We start from the raw sequence: 15,773 nt of genomic DNA on the forward strand, positions 1-15,773 counted from the left end.
CCGCACACTATGGGGTTATCCGCAGACTTTCGTGCCGGCCGCCTACTCCACTCCATGGCCCAGCACGCTCACCTCACTCTCCTCAACACCCCCGGAGTACCCACTGGGGCGGGCACCTTCTCCCAACGCCACACAACCCCTGACCTCACTTACTGTTCTGGTCCTATATCACCTCAGTGGTCAGCCACTGCCGATACCCTTCTTAGTGATCACTATATTATTTTCATCTCCGTCCCTCTTCGGATACCCACCCGCAAGCAAGCAGCGCATTCGACATACTGACTGGCAGGCTTTTCGCTGTCTCCTCTCCTCAGCCTCCATTACGTCCTATGAGGACTGAACTAATGCCCTTCTCCAAGCAGCTTCATCCTCTATTCGCACGGAGACCGCTGCATATCCAACTTCTGACCCCGACCCCATCTCATCAGGCTATGGAGGCGTCGCAAAAAGCTTCTCCGAACAGCCACACTGCAACCCCGCAACATGCAAATGCAGACCACGCTTTCAAAGTTGCGAGACAATATCGTGACTTATTGTGCTACGCTTGAGTATTCTCGTTGGAATACCCTATGTAACAATCTTGACAAGGCGCTTCATAAAAAATCGACCTGGACTCTTTTTCAAACCCTCTTTGGTGCCACCCCTGCCCCTACCCCGACTCTTGATAAAGGCCTAGCCACAAAGTATCCCGATAAGGTTTTCGAAACCCTTGCAGATCTTTATCTCCCATCCCCTTTGTCCCCTTGTTATCCTGAGCACACAGATTGTGGAAGCAATGACCTAGATGCCCCTTTTACACTGCGCGAACTTGAAGCTGCACTTCTTGCTAGCGCCACTCGGTCGGCTCCTGGTGAAGATGCAATCACTCCGCTCTTCGCAATCTTCCCATTAACGCAAAAGAGCACCTTCTAAACCTCTATAACACCGCCTGGGAAGAAGGCTCTCTGCCATCGTCCTGGACTTCCTCACTTATTTCTCTCATTCCTAAACCTGGTAAGCCTCCAGCCGTTTGAAATCTTCGGCCCATTCTGTGACCTCCTGTGTCAGCAAGACGATAGAACGAATGGTGCTCACTAGGCTTGATAGGCATTTGGAGGTTTCAAACCCTAATTGGTTTTCGTTCCCACTTATCTGCACGGGACCTTTTCCTCGTACTTCTGCATACTTTCTTCACCTGTGGTAGCTCTCAGCTTCACGCCCTGGTCACAGTCGATGTCCGCAAGGCATTCGACTGCGTCTCACATGATCATATTCTTACCTGCCTTTCCAGCACCGGCTGCGGCTCCCGCATGCATAACTACATTCGAGCTTTTCTTTCAAATCGCGAGGCACGTTTCCGAGTATAAAACTGTAGTACTCACGTACTACAGTGTGATGGGTATACTGTAGTACCCAGGGCCAGCTAGACACACTTGAAACAGCTCTTCACAGCCTTTATAAAGCTGCTCTTTGTCTTCGCATAACCACTTTCACCAATAAGCTTTATGCTACTGGGCTTTCTCATCCTCTTAGCAGTCTCCTTTCCCTTCACCGTGACCGACAGATAGCTCGCCTCTCCGGTATAGTTCATGGACGCTTGCTTCTAAACCAAGCTAACATTTCCCTCATCCAATCACTCCCTCTGCCAACTCCTTCCCCTCCGGAGGCCACAAACCTCCGTAAACTTCCTCTTGCAGCCAATATGTCGCCGGTCCTGCATGCTGGCCGCCGACATGCTGCTGCCTCTTACTATAGTCCGCCATTCAATACCCATGGAGTCGCTTACACGGATGCCTCTTATGTGGCTCTTCGCGGGACCGGAAGCCAGGTCCTCTTTCATCCTCGTCTATCTACCCCTGTCACACACACTAGCGGTCCCTTTATCCACCCTCCGGATATTATCTCGCTTGAGGTCCTCTCCATCATTCATGCAATTCAAAGTTTTCATTCTCTCCCATCTGTGCCTCATTATATTATATACACCGACTCCCAGGCTGCTATCCATGCCATTCAATCTAAAAGTCTAACACATCATCTGTCCACGGAGCTCGAAGTTGGACTTGTGGCGCTGCAGCCCTGCCCCGTCTTCCTCTGATGGATTCCTGGACACTCGGGTATTGACGGCAATGAGCTGGCGAACCAGCTCGCCAGTCAAACGCGTAACCGGACACCGTTCATCCCTTGGCCAAGATCCTTGTAGGGCTGGTCGAGACTGTTTCTTCGCGCCACCATCAGCGAATAATACAATGCTGCTCGCTTAGACCTCAAGCTCTACCCCGACCCTCATCCTTATCTTTCCTTTCGGGAGGCTCATATCCTGCGGCAAATACAGTTGAATACACTCACAATCCCTGCACGATTATATCTCTACAAATTCCGTCGTGATCCATCATGCCCCAACTGCTCTTCCCTTTATGCCAACCTTTAACACCGCCTATTTTCATGTCCGGTTGAATTGCAATCGGGATTCTTTTCCCCCTGCTCCCATACTATCTGGACCTGGGTGGACTGGCTTGATGCTGAGGGTGAAGAAGAACAGCGCCTGCTCGTCTAGCAGGCCATCGATGCATTAGACGCCTAAGTGTTGAGCCTTAATAGTCTTTTACTGCTACTATCTTGAATATGTTGCAAACACTTTTCATAGAATTTCAATTGTGTTAACATATCTTGCTGGCAGCGGTGGCGTCGGGGTAGAACATCCACCTCGCATGCATAAGGACCGGAGTTCAAATCCCGGTGCTGCGCTATTTTCCAGCGGATGAAAAAAAAATCCGCGTGTCGATGGAATTGCATAAACAGGTTTGGGGTGCGACCCGATGCCGGTGAACACCTCCGGCAACGCACTCCCTCACCAGAACAGGAGTTGGCCACCCTGGTGCAGTAATTGCCCACAACCTCTCATGATAAGCTCCATAAAGCCCCGGCCCTCAGTCACCAGCAGCTGCGACACAACTGACCACGGCGGCGGTCAGACCTGTGACGCAGCATGTCGTGCTAAGAACTTCTGGCACCGCTGGACAGGCCGCCATTGGAAACTTACCCTGGCAACGTTTAACGTTAGAACCCTAGCTAGTGAAGCTAGTTTAGCGGTGCTGTTAGAGGAACTAGAAGGTATTAAATGGGATGTAATGGCCTTAGTGAGGTTAGGAGACCGAATGAGGCATATACTGTACTGAAGGATGGGCATGTACTGTGTTATCGAGGCTTACCAGAGAGGCGACAACTAGGAGCAGGTTTCCTTGTCAATAAGTATATAGCGGGTAATATAGATGAATTCTATAGTATTAATGAGAGGGTGGCAGTCACTATAATTAGGCTTAATAAGTGGTATAAACTGAAGGTTGTACAGGCCTATGCACCTACATGTAGTTATGATGACCAGGCAGTTGAAAGCTTCTACGAAGATGTAGAATCGGCAATGCGAAAAGTAAAGATGCAGTATACTGTACTAATGGGCGACTTCAATGCCAAGGTAGGGAAAAAGCAGGCAGGAGACCAGGCAGTAGGTGACTATGGCATTGGTTCTAGGAATAGCAGGGGGGAGTTATTAGTTGAGTTTGCAGAGCGCAATAACTTAAGAATCATGAACACCTTCTTCAGCAAACGGAAGAATCGGAAATGGACATGGAAATGTCCTAACAGGGAGACTAAAAATGAAATTGACTTCATAATGTGTTCAACCCCCGCCATTGTGCAAGATGTAGAGGTAATCGGGAAAGTGCGATGCAGTGAGCAAAGGATGGTGAGGTCCCGAATTAGCCTAAATCTGAAGAAGGAACGCAATAGATTAGTAAGAAAGAAACCCATCAACGAATTAGCGGTGAGGGGGAGGGCAGAAGAGTTCAGGATTTCGCTACAGAATAGGTATTCAGCTCAAACTGAGGATGGCGACATTACCCTAGAGGCAAGGAACAATAATTTCAGAGATATTATTACTGAGTGTGCGGTAGTAAGTAGGCGGTAGGATAGTAAGAGAGGATACCGGTAAGCTGTCTAAGGAGACGAAACATTTGATTAAGAAACGCCAGAGTGTGAAAGCTTCCAATCCAACAGATCAGATCGAATTGGCCGAGATATCAAAGCTGATCAATAAGCGCAAGGTGGCTGCTATAAGGAAGTATAAAATGGAGAAAATGTAGCATGCTGTAAAGAATGGGGGAAGCCTTAAAGCGGTAAAGAAGAAATTGGGCATAGGCAAAAAACAGATGTGTGCGATAAGGGACAAGGTGGGCAATGTCATCACGAATATGGACAAGATAGTCAAAGTAGCCGAGGAGTTCTATACAGATCTCTACAGCAGCCAAAGTAGTCAGGACCGTAATGATATTGGCGGCAGGGACAAACAGGCAGACGTTCCACCAGTGACGAAGGACGTGGTCAAGAAAGCATTAGAAACTATGAAAAGGGGGAAATCAGCTGGAGAGGATCAGGTAACTAAAGATTTGCTAAAAGACGGGGGGATATCGTGCTAGAAAAACTGGCCACCCTGTATGCGCAGTGCCTGGTGTCATCGATGCTACCGGAACCATGGAAGAATGCAAACATCTTCCTCTTTCATAAGAAAGGGGACTCTAAGGACCTTAAAAATTAGACCAATCAGCTTACTGTCTGTTCAGTTCAGTCATTCAGTCGTGTCCGACTCTTCGTGACCCTATGGACAATGTCACGCCACGCTTTCCGGTCTCTCACTATCTTCCTAACATCTAATAACATCATCTGCAGTGCGTCGAGGATGCCATCTAACCATCGCGTTCGCTGCCTACCCCTCCTCCGGCGACCCTCAACCTTTCCCAACATCAAATCTTTCTCCAGCGACTCCTCTCTTCTCATCAGATGACCGAAGTAACTGAGCTTTAACTTTAGAATTTGACCCTCCAATGAGCAGTCAGGGTTTATGGTCGACAATAACGACTGAATTGATCTTCTGGCAGTCCAAGGAACTCAAGAGTCTTCGCCAGCACCATAGTTCAAATGAGTCAATTCTTTGCGGTCAGCCTATTTCACAGTCCAACTCTCGCATCCATACATCACAACTGGAAAGACCATAGCACGAGTTAAACGGATCCTGGTTGGCAGACTAATGTTTCTGCTCTTTACTAGGCGGTCAAGGCTAACCATTGCTCTCTTTCCCAGAAGCAGGCGTCTCCTAATTTCATGGCTGCAGTCTCCTTCAGAGGTAATCTTGGAGCCCAAGAACAGAAAATCTGTCACAGCTTCCACTTCTTGTCCATTGGTGCTCCCGGACTTGATAGGGCAAGACGCTATGATATTTGTCTTTTTAATGTTCAGTTTAGGCAAAAACTTCTCACTCTCTTCTTGTACGCGCATCAGAAGTCTCTTGAGTTCCACTTCACTCTCTGCTATTAAAGTGGTATCATCCGCATATCTAAGGTTGTTGATACGTTTTCCAGCAATCTTAACTCCAGCTGAAGACTCGTCCAGACAGGCCTTCCTCATGATGCACTCTGCATATAGGTTAAATAGGCAGGGCGACAGTATGCAGCCTTGCCTCAATCCTTTCTCGATCGAAAACCAATCAGTAAGACCATGCCCAGTTCTGACTGTGGCCTCTTGCCCTACATACAGGTTCCTGAGGAGAGAGATGAGGTGAATTGGAACTGCCATCTCTTGGAGAGCTTGCTACAGTCTGCTGTGATCTACGCAGTCAAACGCTTTCGCATAATCAATAAAGCAGAAATAGATGGGTTTCTGGAACTCTCTTGCTTTTTCCATGATCCAGCGAAGGTTGGCAATTTGGTCTGTTGTTCCTCTGCCCTTGCGAAACCCAGCTTGCACGTCCGGACGCTCCCGATCCACATACTGCTGCAGCCTACCTTGGAGGATTTTCAACATCACCTTGCTAGCATGCGAAATAAGAGCGATCGTGCGGTGGTTGGAACAATCTTTGGCACTGCCTTTCTTTGGAATGGGGATGTAAACTGACCTCCTCCAATCCTGTGGCCACTGCAGGGTTGTCCAAATCTTCTGACATAATGTATGCAGAATGTTAACAGCGTCGTCACGGTTGAGGTTTTGAAGCAACACAGCTGGAATGCCATCAGTTGCGCTAGCTTTGTTCTTAGCAAGGCTGGCTAAGGCCCATTCAATTTCACTCTTCAGTATTCCCGGCTCGAGATCAGTAATCACAACCGTCCTATGTTGGGTTTGCACATTTGGGTCCTTCATGTACAGTTCGTCTGTGTATTCCTGCCACCTTTCTTATCTCTTAGGCTTCAGTGAGGTCCTTGCCTCGTTTTTCCTTTATCGCGCCCAGCTTAGCACAGAAGCTTCCTTTGATATCTTTGATTGTCTTATACAGAGCTCTTGTGTTCCTTAATTGGCTGTTGTCCTCAACTGCTTGGCACTGTATGTTCAGGAAGGCATTCTTATCTCTCCTTGCTATTTTCTGAAAATGCGCATTGAGAACCTTGTATCTTTCTCTTTCCCTTATAACGTTTGCCATCCTCCTTTCCTCAGCTATTTGCAAAGCCTCTTCAGATAACGTTTGCTTTCTTGCATTTCTTTTGCTTTGGAACTACCTTAGTAGCAACTTCTTGTATTATATCACTAACATCCGTCCACATCTCTTCGGGCTCTCTGTCTTCTAGATCTAATTCTTGAAATCGATTCCTCACTTCCACAGCATATTCTAATGGAATTTGATCCAGATCATACCTGAAAGGCCTTCTACATTTCTGCGTGTACCTCAATCGAAGCTTAATTTGGGCAACAAGAAGCTGATGATCGGTGCCAAATCGGCCCCAGGCCTTGTTTTTACTGCTTGTAGAGCGCTTCTCTATCTCTGCCGGCGAAGAATATAATCGATCTGATTCCTGTACAGACAGTCCGGTGAAGTCCATGTGTACAGGCGCCTCTTGTGCTGTTGAAAATGAGTATTCGCAATGGGCAAGTTGTTTTCTTGACAAAACTCTACTAGCATCTGCCCAGCTTCATTTGGCTTGCCAAGGCCGAACTTGCCTCTAATTCCGGATATTTCTTCACTCCCGACCTCAGAATTCCAGTCTCCTATGGGAAAAACGACGTCTGATGGTGGGGTGTGGTCTAAAAGGCATTGTAGGTCCATATAAAATCTCTCAACGTCAGCTTCTTCAGCAGTAGTGGTCGGTGCATAGACTTGGATAACTGTTATGTTGAAAGGGTGACCTTGGATCCGAAGTGAACTCATTCGGTCGTTTTGGGGGTTGTACCCTAGCACTCCTTTGCCCATTCTTCTGTTTACTATGAGAGCGACCCCATTCCTTCTCTTGGATTCGTGCCCACAATAAAAGACTTAATGGTCGCCGGAGTTAAATTCTCCTATTCCTTTCCACTTCAACTCGCTGATACCCAAGATATCAATGTTCAATCTGTCCATTTCTCGCTTGAGGACATCCAGTTTACCTTGCGTCATAAATCTTACATCCCATGTTGCTATGTGATATATCTCCTTGCAACATCGGACTTTCCGGTCGCTTCCCGACACTTCCACAACTGAGCGTCCTTCTGGCTTTAGCCCAGTCGCTTGATTTGTCCTGGAGCTACTAGTAATCGCCCTGTTTTCATCCCCAGTAACACGTGGGACGCCTTCCAACCTGGGGGGCTCATCTTCCTGCGCCATATCGTTAATGGTATCGTGACTGGTCATAGGGTCTTCTTGGCAGAAAATACTGGAGTGGGTTGCCATTACCTTCTCCAGTGAATCACATTTTGTCAGAACTCTCTGCCGTGGCCTGTCTATCTTGGGTGGCCCTACACAGCAGAGATCACGACTTCGTCGAGTTTCGCAAGCCCTCCGCCACGACAAGGCAGTGATCCATGAAGGGGTACTGTCTGTTACGTATAAGGTATTTACTAAGGTAATCGCTAATAGAATCAGGACAACCTTAGACTGCAATCAAGCAAAGGATCAAGCAGATGTTCGGAAACGGTACTCTACCATCGATCATATCCATACCATTAATCAGGTGATAGAAAAATGCTCGGAATATAACCAGCCCTTATACATAGCATTCATTGATTACGAAAAAGCATTTGACTCAGTTGAAACATCGGCGGTGATGCAGGCATTGAGAAATCAGGGGGTAGACGAGCCGTACGTGAAAGTTCTGGTAGATATATATAGTGGCTGCACAGAAACCATAGTTCTGCATAAAGAAAGTAACAAAATCCCCATAAAGAAAGGTGTTAGGCAAGGAGACATAATCTCCCCAGCACTATTCACAGCTTGCTTAGAGGAAGTATTCAGAGACTTGGAATGGGAGCAGTTAGAGATAAGGGTAGATGGAGAATACCCCAGTACTCTGCGATTTGCTGATGACATTAGGGGGTTAGAGATTCCAAGAGAAGGAAAGAGTAGCAGGGGGCGGCAGAAAGTTAGGTGGGTGGATGAGGTTAAGAAGTTCGCGGGGGTCAAAAGGATGCGGCCTGCACAGAGCCGGGTTGAGTGGAGAAATATGGGAGAGGCATTCGCCCTGCAGTGGGTATAGTCAGGCTGATGATGGCGATGATGATGATATTGCCTTGCTAAGCAACTCCGGGGATGAACTGCAAATAATGATTGATGACCTAGACAGGAAAAGTAAAAAAGTGGGCTTGAAATTCAATATGCAGAAGACTAAGATAATGTTCAACAGCCTCGGGAAGGAACAGCAGTTTACATTAGGTAGCGAAGTACTGGAAGTAGTAGGCGATTATGTCTGCTTAGGACAGGTAGTAACCGCAGATCCGGACCATGAAAAAGAAATAACAAGAAGAACACGATTGCGATGGAGCGCATTTGGCAAGCACTCGCAGATTATGACTAGCAGCTTACCGGTATCGCTCAAGAGGAAAGTATACAACAGTTACATCTTACCTGTACTCACCTGAGGGCTGAAACGTGGAGGCTAACCAAGAGAGTTCTACTCAAGTTGAGGACAACCCAAAGGGCTATGGAACAAAAAATGGTAAGGGTAACATTAAGAGATAGAAAGCGTGCAGAGTGGGTCAGAGAAATAACTCAAGTTACCGACATACTGGTGGAAATTAAGAAGAAATGGGCATGGGCAGGACATGTAGCGCTAAGAGAGGATAACCGATGGTCGCTTAGGGTAACAAACTGGATTCCAAGAGATGGAAAGCCTTGCATGGGGCGCCAGAAAGTTAGGTGGGCGGACGAGGTTAAGAAGTTCGCGGGGGTCAAGTGGATGTAGTTAGCACAGAACCGGGTTAAGTGGAGAAATATGGGAGCGGCCTTCGCCCTGCAGTGGGTATAGTCAGGCTGATGATGATGATCTTGCTGGCTGTGATATAGATATCTAGCATGCACTACCTAGACAATATATAAACGTCCAACAGATTTTGCAATGTTCCGTGGACAGGGTCTCTTTTATAAAACAAAATGTAATTCTAGTAGCATTTACTGAAATTCGCACAAATACGACCTCTTAAAATTTCTTGCAATAGAATATTACCGCAAGTAGCGCTTCAGGGGTCCTTCAAACTCCAAACTTTTATTGAAAGAAAAATGCGACGGGTTAGAATAGTGGCTATCAATAAATGTCTGTTTTCGGTGAACACTCTTAGTACTTGCAGTCGAAGTAATACGAGAGTGGAGTTAACAAGCACGATGAAAGGGGCTTGTTCTCAAAACCCGCTGGACGTTTATACAGCATATGCCCCGAGACTGCAGCCGTCTGTAATTATTACAAACCTAAGTCACTCGATGCAAAAGAAACAAAAATGCTAGCACAATTAATCAATTCCAAAACTACATTTAACCTTGTTACATTCTGTAGTTTGTACTTCCTCAGCAACGTGAATTTTTCTTCTTGACCTTACAAATCTAATTGATAGCCGGTTTTTATGTACGTACACAGTGGATGCGTTTCGACTCTTTATGGTAGCCAGCAAGCATCAAAGTAATTTTATGTGCAGAAATTCACAATCATGTGTCTTGGCCACATTTTCACATTATCGTTGCATTCGAAATGTCGCAAATTCCCAGTATCGCAATGGAATAAAATCCCTCTTTTGAGGGCATCGTTCCGTTCGTGTTTCATGCTGTGGTTCCATGCACTCGACCCTACAGGGCGCTGCATGCAGTTGACAGTTGACAGCCGTGTTGTGCGGACGCGTGTTCCATCGCTCCTCCGATTGCACGTGGCTACCGGAAACGGACGGACTGGCGACAGCGGGAGCTTCCGAAGCGTCAAATAGATGAGTTCTTTCTTTTATTAACTTTATTTCGTTTTCAGCTAGTTAGGTTATAGGTGCAGCCTAATGAATAAATTTTAGCTCTTGATCCTAGCGGCCTGGTTTTTCGTAGCTAGGTTTTCTTTTTATTTATTTATTTATTTATTTATTTATTTATTTATTTATTTATTTATTTATTTATTTATTTATACATACTGCAGCCTCGATGAGACTATGGCAGGAGTGGGCTAACAAATCAAACTGTACCAAGCAAATACAAACATATATATATATATATATATATATATATATATATATATATATATATATATATATATATATATATATATATATATATACATACATACACATACATAAAAAGGCATTAGGAAGCAATGGCTGTCAAAAATTCTTCAAATGGTAGCGAGCGGACGTGTCCAGGCAGCGAATTCCAGAGCTCAATGGTCAGAGGAAAGAAGCTATGTTTGAATGTCTCAGTGCGGGAAAAGAAAGGGATGAGATTTAGGCTATGGGAACTTCTAGTTATGGAAGGCTTGCTAATGTTCAAATAATTATTTAGTGATGGAAGGCGCTGAGAGTGAACGAGTATGTGCAAAAACTTCAAACATTCTATTTGACGGCGAGATGATAGGGCTCTGAGACCTAAATCTGTATTATGGGAAGAAGGGGAAAAATCGCGGCCGTAGTTGTGAAAGATGAAGCGTACTGATTTCTTTTCAATTGATTCTAATTTTTTGATATCGGACTTTTATAAGGGTTCCATACGATACAGGCATAATCAAAAAATGGGGCGGATAAGTGTTTTATATGTGAGCAGTTTGGTATCCTTTGGGGCTTTACGCAGTGTACGACGGAGGTATCCGAGACGTTTAAAAGCTTTGTTACATATGATGTCAATGTGTTCAGACCATGAGATGTCATGAGAGAAATGAAGGCGAGGTATTTATACTCGGTGACTCGTTCTAAATCCTGACCGTGAAAACTAGGTGAAATGTGAAGGAGATGTGCGTCTAGAAAAGGACAGGGAAACAGTTTTAGAGAAATTAATATTCATTTGCCATTCCTTGCACCATTTACAAAAATTAGAAAATGAGTCGTTAAGTATTTCATGGTGAAGTGGTGTATTAATCTCGTGATATAAGACGCAGTCATCAGCGTAAAGATGAATTTTTACAGATACACAACATGGCATGTCGTTAATATATAATAAGAAAAGAAGCGGGCCTAAAACGGAACCTTGCGGAACGCCGGATGAAACACTAATAGGAGTGGAAATAGATGAATTAAAGTAAACAGAGTGCTAACGCTGATTTAAGAAACTGGATATCCAAACAACTTTTCAGAACAGAGTTAAGTTTGTGTAGGAGTTTAGGGTGTGGGACAGTGTCGAAAGCTTTGGATAAATCAACAAAAATGCTGTCGACCTGTCTACCTAGATCTAATGACTGAGAAATGTTGTGCGAAAATTCAATTAGTTGGGTAGTGGTGCTCAGGCCTTGACGGAAACCATGCTGGTAAATGTTTAGGATGTTGTGGGTTTCAAGAAATTCAATGATATGTTTGAAAATAACATGTTCGAGTAACTTGCATGAATGGGCTGTTAAGGAGATAGGTCTGTAGTTCTGCAGTAGTTGAGTACTACCGGATTTGAGCAATGGAATGACCTTGGAAAGCTTCCAGGAGTGGGGAACAGTGCTGGTGGATAATGATTTACGGAAGATTGTGGTAAGATATCGGCTTGTCCAAAGTGAGTAGCGCACAAGGAAGGAGTTAGGTATGTCATCTGGGCCACAGCTCTTTTTAGTACCTAATTGGAGGATTATATTGAGAACACCTGTACCAGAGACGACGACATCTTCGATGGGAGGGTAAGAGTCACAGCTAAAAGAAGGACCGATAGAGTTATCCAGTGTGAATACAGAATGAAAATAGGAATTGAAAGCAGAAGCAATTGTCAGTGAATCTGAAACAGGAACGCCGTTAACTATAAAACTGTTGCAAGTACTGTTACTGGGTAGTATCGATTTCCAGAATTTGCGAGGGTTCGTTTTCATTAATTTTGGCAATGTAACGGAATCGTAAAAATCCTTGGTAGACTTTAACCTGACGCGTAGCTCCTCCTTGGCATCATTGAACTCTGCAATTTTGACAGGATTTCTTTTCGACTTACGCAATCTTGCAACACGACGTGATAAATGCAGTAGGTTTCTTGTTATCCATGGCAAATCTCTATTTTTCTTTTTTGTTTTCAGCGGAACAAAGTGTTTAATACATGTTTTAACAATATGTTCAAAAAACCCCACAACAGCATCAACATCTCTGGTTAGAGATAATTCTTCAAACATTTCAAAGGATTCACTTAATGTGTCAATTATAGCAACATCATTGGTCTGGTTGAAGTCACGAAAACTGTTGTACTCGAACCGGACTCTGGGAACAGTGCAGCTGATTGAGAATAATACAACCTTATGGTCCGATATTCCGTCAGTAACACAGCACTGGAAACCATTCTCGAATAGATTAGAGCTGAGAAAAACTAGATCTAGGACTGCCGCTTGCCTGGTGTTCGCGTGAACAATTTGTTTGAGGCCAAGTGATAAGGAAAGGTGTAACAATTTTCTTGACAAAGAGACATCATGGCCGGTATTGCTAAGAGAAGGCCAGTGAATACCTGGCACATTAAAATCTCCCATAAGTATTATATTTGCCGGATTCAAATCATGCAAAAGTTTACTTAGAAGAAATAATTGATTACCATCAGAGCCAGGTGGCCGATAAAACACTCCAATTAATGTGAATGTGTTTTTCAAATAAACCTTACACAAAAGCAACTCAATTTCACATGGAGATTCAAGGACAGAAAACTTCAAATGTGACTGTATATAGAGGGCGATACCACCGCCTCTACCATTCGGTCTATTAGCTCTCAGCAACGTGAATCCACTTAACGCAACTTCAGAGTCGTATATGTTACCATGTAACCAAGTTTCAGTAACACCAATAATGTGAGGGGAATGAGCAGTTACCAGGGAGTTAAGGTCGGTAAATTTATTAAGCAGGCTTTTAGCGTTTAAATTTAACACGCGGAGGTTATTCCTGTGATGAGGTAGTCAAGGCGAAGTGGCTACTGCATTAGTAGCATTACTTAGTGACGCATTACAGGATGCTTTTTCCAGTGAATTAGTAGAACTGTTCCAGTTATACCGAACTTTATCAATAAATACATGATCAAACCATATTCGGACCGTGCAGCCATTGCTTCTGAAACTTCCAGTCGCTTCCCAAAGCTTCTTCCGGATATTGCGGACACGTATTGAAAAATCCTCCGATATACGGTAATCGGATTCCTTAAGCTTGTGGCCATTTTTTAACACTGAAGCTTTCTCCCGAAAGTCCAGAAGATTCATGATCACGGGACGGGGACGGTCATGTGAAGGCCTTCCAAGACGATGGCACCTCTCTATTTGAGGGCAGCTCATATTGAGTTCTTCCTCAAACCATTTTGCGATGTCAGAGGAGAGACGTTCATCATTTCCATCAGAGGATTTGGGCAGACCATGCAATATTAAGTTGTTCCTACGTGCACGGTTTTCCAACTCATCGTTTTTATTTGAAAGACTGTGAAGTTCGGAACTAGACGTGCAACTTCACTGTTGAGACTGCCACTGTCGGCGGCGGGCTTTTGTAACGAAGACTCCAGAGCAGCCACGCGCGACTCAATTGTCTCAAAACGTGCGTTAATAGATTCATGAAAAAAGTTAATTTCAGCAATATCCTAAGCTAATTTTCACTGTCCGTTCAAAAGCTCAGCAAACATATCGGGCACCGACGGTTGACTGGTGGCGGCTTCCGAATTTGAAGGGCTCACATTACTTTGAGAGCGAGTAACCATCGCTGACGGTGGAGGAGCAGGATTACTTTCAACATCCCCACTACTCAGAAGTCTACTAATACAAGCCGCAATTTGCGAGTACAGTGAAACATAAGCAAAGCACTTGCGAGAGTGGTGTGGGCAAGGAAGCAGCAGTAGAAATCGATCATCACAGCGAATACAAGGGGCATTATGAAGATAACATACCTGCGTAAGAAACAGGCAGCGAGTAAGCATGGTGCTCGCACTGCTGCTACCTCGCCCACTGATGAAAGAACGGTCCATATCGGCTGGCGCCTGGCAGGCAGGGTGGTAGCTTTTTTAGGGGGTCCGCGAGGACTCCGTGCACAGAGGTAGTTAGAAGTGAAGCAGAATAAAGTGTAATAATGGAGGAGGCTGAGCCCCCAAAAATGGCAAAGAGTAGGTCAAGAAAGAAAAGTACAAAAAAGAAATTTAACACTAGGATCAGCTACATAAACATGCAAGGAGGTAGAAAAAGAGCGAAATGGCTAGAGATAGAACAGCAGTTGAAGGATGACAAAATAGATGTGTACGCTCTTTGCGAGACTCGTCTCAGGGATCTAGAAGATCCGCCGTTTATAGAAGGCTACGTCTGGGAAGGGTGCAACAGAACGAGAACGGAAAAAAAGAATGGAGGGGTAGGTATGTTGATACACCAGGGAACAAATTGGCAAAGAATTAAATCATCTTGTAAAGAACATATCTGGGTTTCAGGAACAATTGCCGGCATAATGACATGGCTAGGGGTAGTTTATTTAGGAACAGGACATCAATGCAGGCAAGAAAACAGGGAACTTGTTGAATGTCTCAGTGACGATATAAGCCAGTTGGGAAACGGGACCAATATTATTCTACTGGGGGACATGAACGGCCACATCGACGATCTGGATGGATACACGGATTGTAACGGCAAGCTAATGCTAGATTTCTGTGAGCGACACGATCTAGTTATGGCGCAGATAGCAGCAGACATAGAGGAAGCAATAGAGAAAAGCCACGTGGAAGACTGGGATTATGAACAGGTAGAACTACTCATAAGGAGGAAAATTCAGCAGGTTAAAGTAGCAAACCGCTGGAATGGATAGAGGAAGCCACAGAGCTGCTGAAATAAGGAAATCAGGGAAGCTATTGAACAACGACGGGCTGTTTCAAGGGAACACCGAATGGCAAAGAAAGCACAGGTATCTCAGGAGGAAATCGACCAAAAATGGGAATCATATCGACAAAAGAAACTTCAAGTGCAGGCCCTCATCCAAAGTAAAATAAGACAGTCCACCGATCGCTTGATGGCTGATATACACGATGCCTCTAGAAGCGGAGCAAGAAAATTCTGGAACCATATAAGCTGGCTAGGGAAGAAGAATCAAAGAAAGCAGGATCGGATTCAAGATAGCGAGGGAAATTGTTTAAAGGGAGATAACGCAGTGAACTACATTACATCAGTTATAGCCGAGTCATTTAAAAGCGACGATAGGGAAATCTCCGCAAATCAGGAAGCAACACAAGGTAGCAGAATACAAAGCAGCTTAGAACTGACCAATCTAAACTGGAAAGAGGCAGAAAAAAATATTCTTAAAAACACATATACAGGAATGGATGGAATTCCGATCAAGCTGATTAATGAACTCGGTCCAAAAAGTAAGGAAACGTTGGTAAAAGCTCTGGAAATAGTCATAACGAATAAGCAAATTCCGGACAGCTGGCGGCA

At 44.8% G+C, this 15,773-nt stretch overlaps 1 protein-coding gene across 1 annotated transcript; it reads right to left on the bottom strand.

Annotated features, from left to right (window-relative positions):
• Nucleotides 1-42: 42 nt before the first annotated feature.
• Nucleotides 43-14,065, bottom strand: LOC146194021 (uncharacterized). Its single transcript, XM_084600673.1, is given in 3 exon segments — nt 43-116; nt 13,334-13,818; nt 13,863-14,065. Coding segments are annotated over 3 exon segments (762 nt in total).
• Between the last annotated feature and the right edge of the window lie 1,708 nt (nt 14,066-15,773).

This window comes from Amblyomma maculatum, chromosome 4 (genome assembly GCF_055883805.1).
Source record: "Amblyomma maculatum isolate TAMU_Amacu chromosome 4, ASM5588380v1, whole genome shotgun sequence".
Lineage (NCBI taxonomy): Eukaryota > Metazoa > Arthropoda > Arachnida > Ixodida > Ixodidae > Amblyomma > Amblyomma maculatum.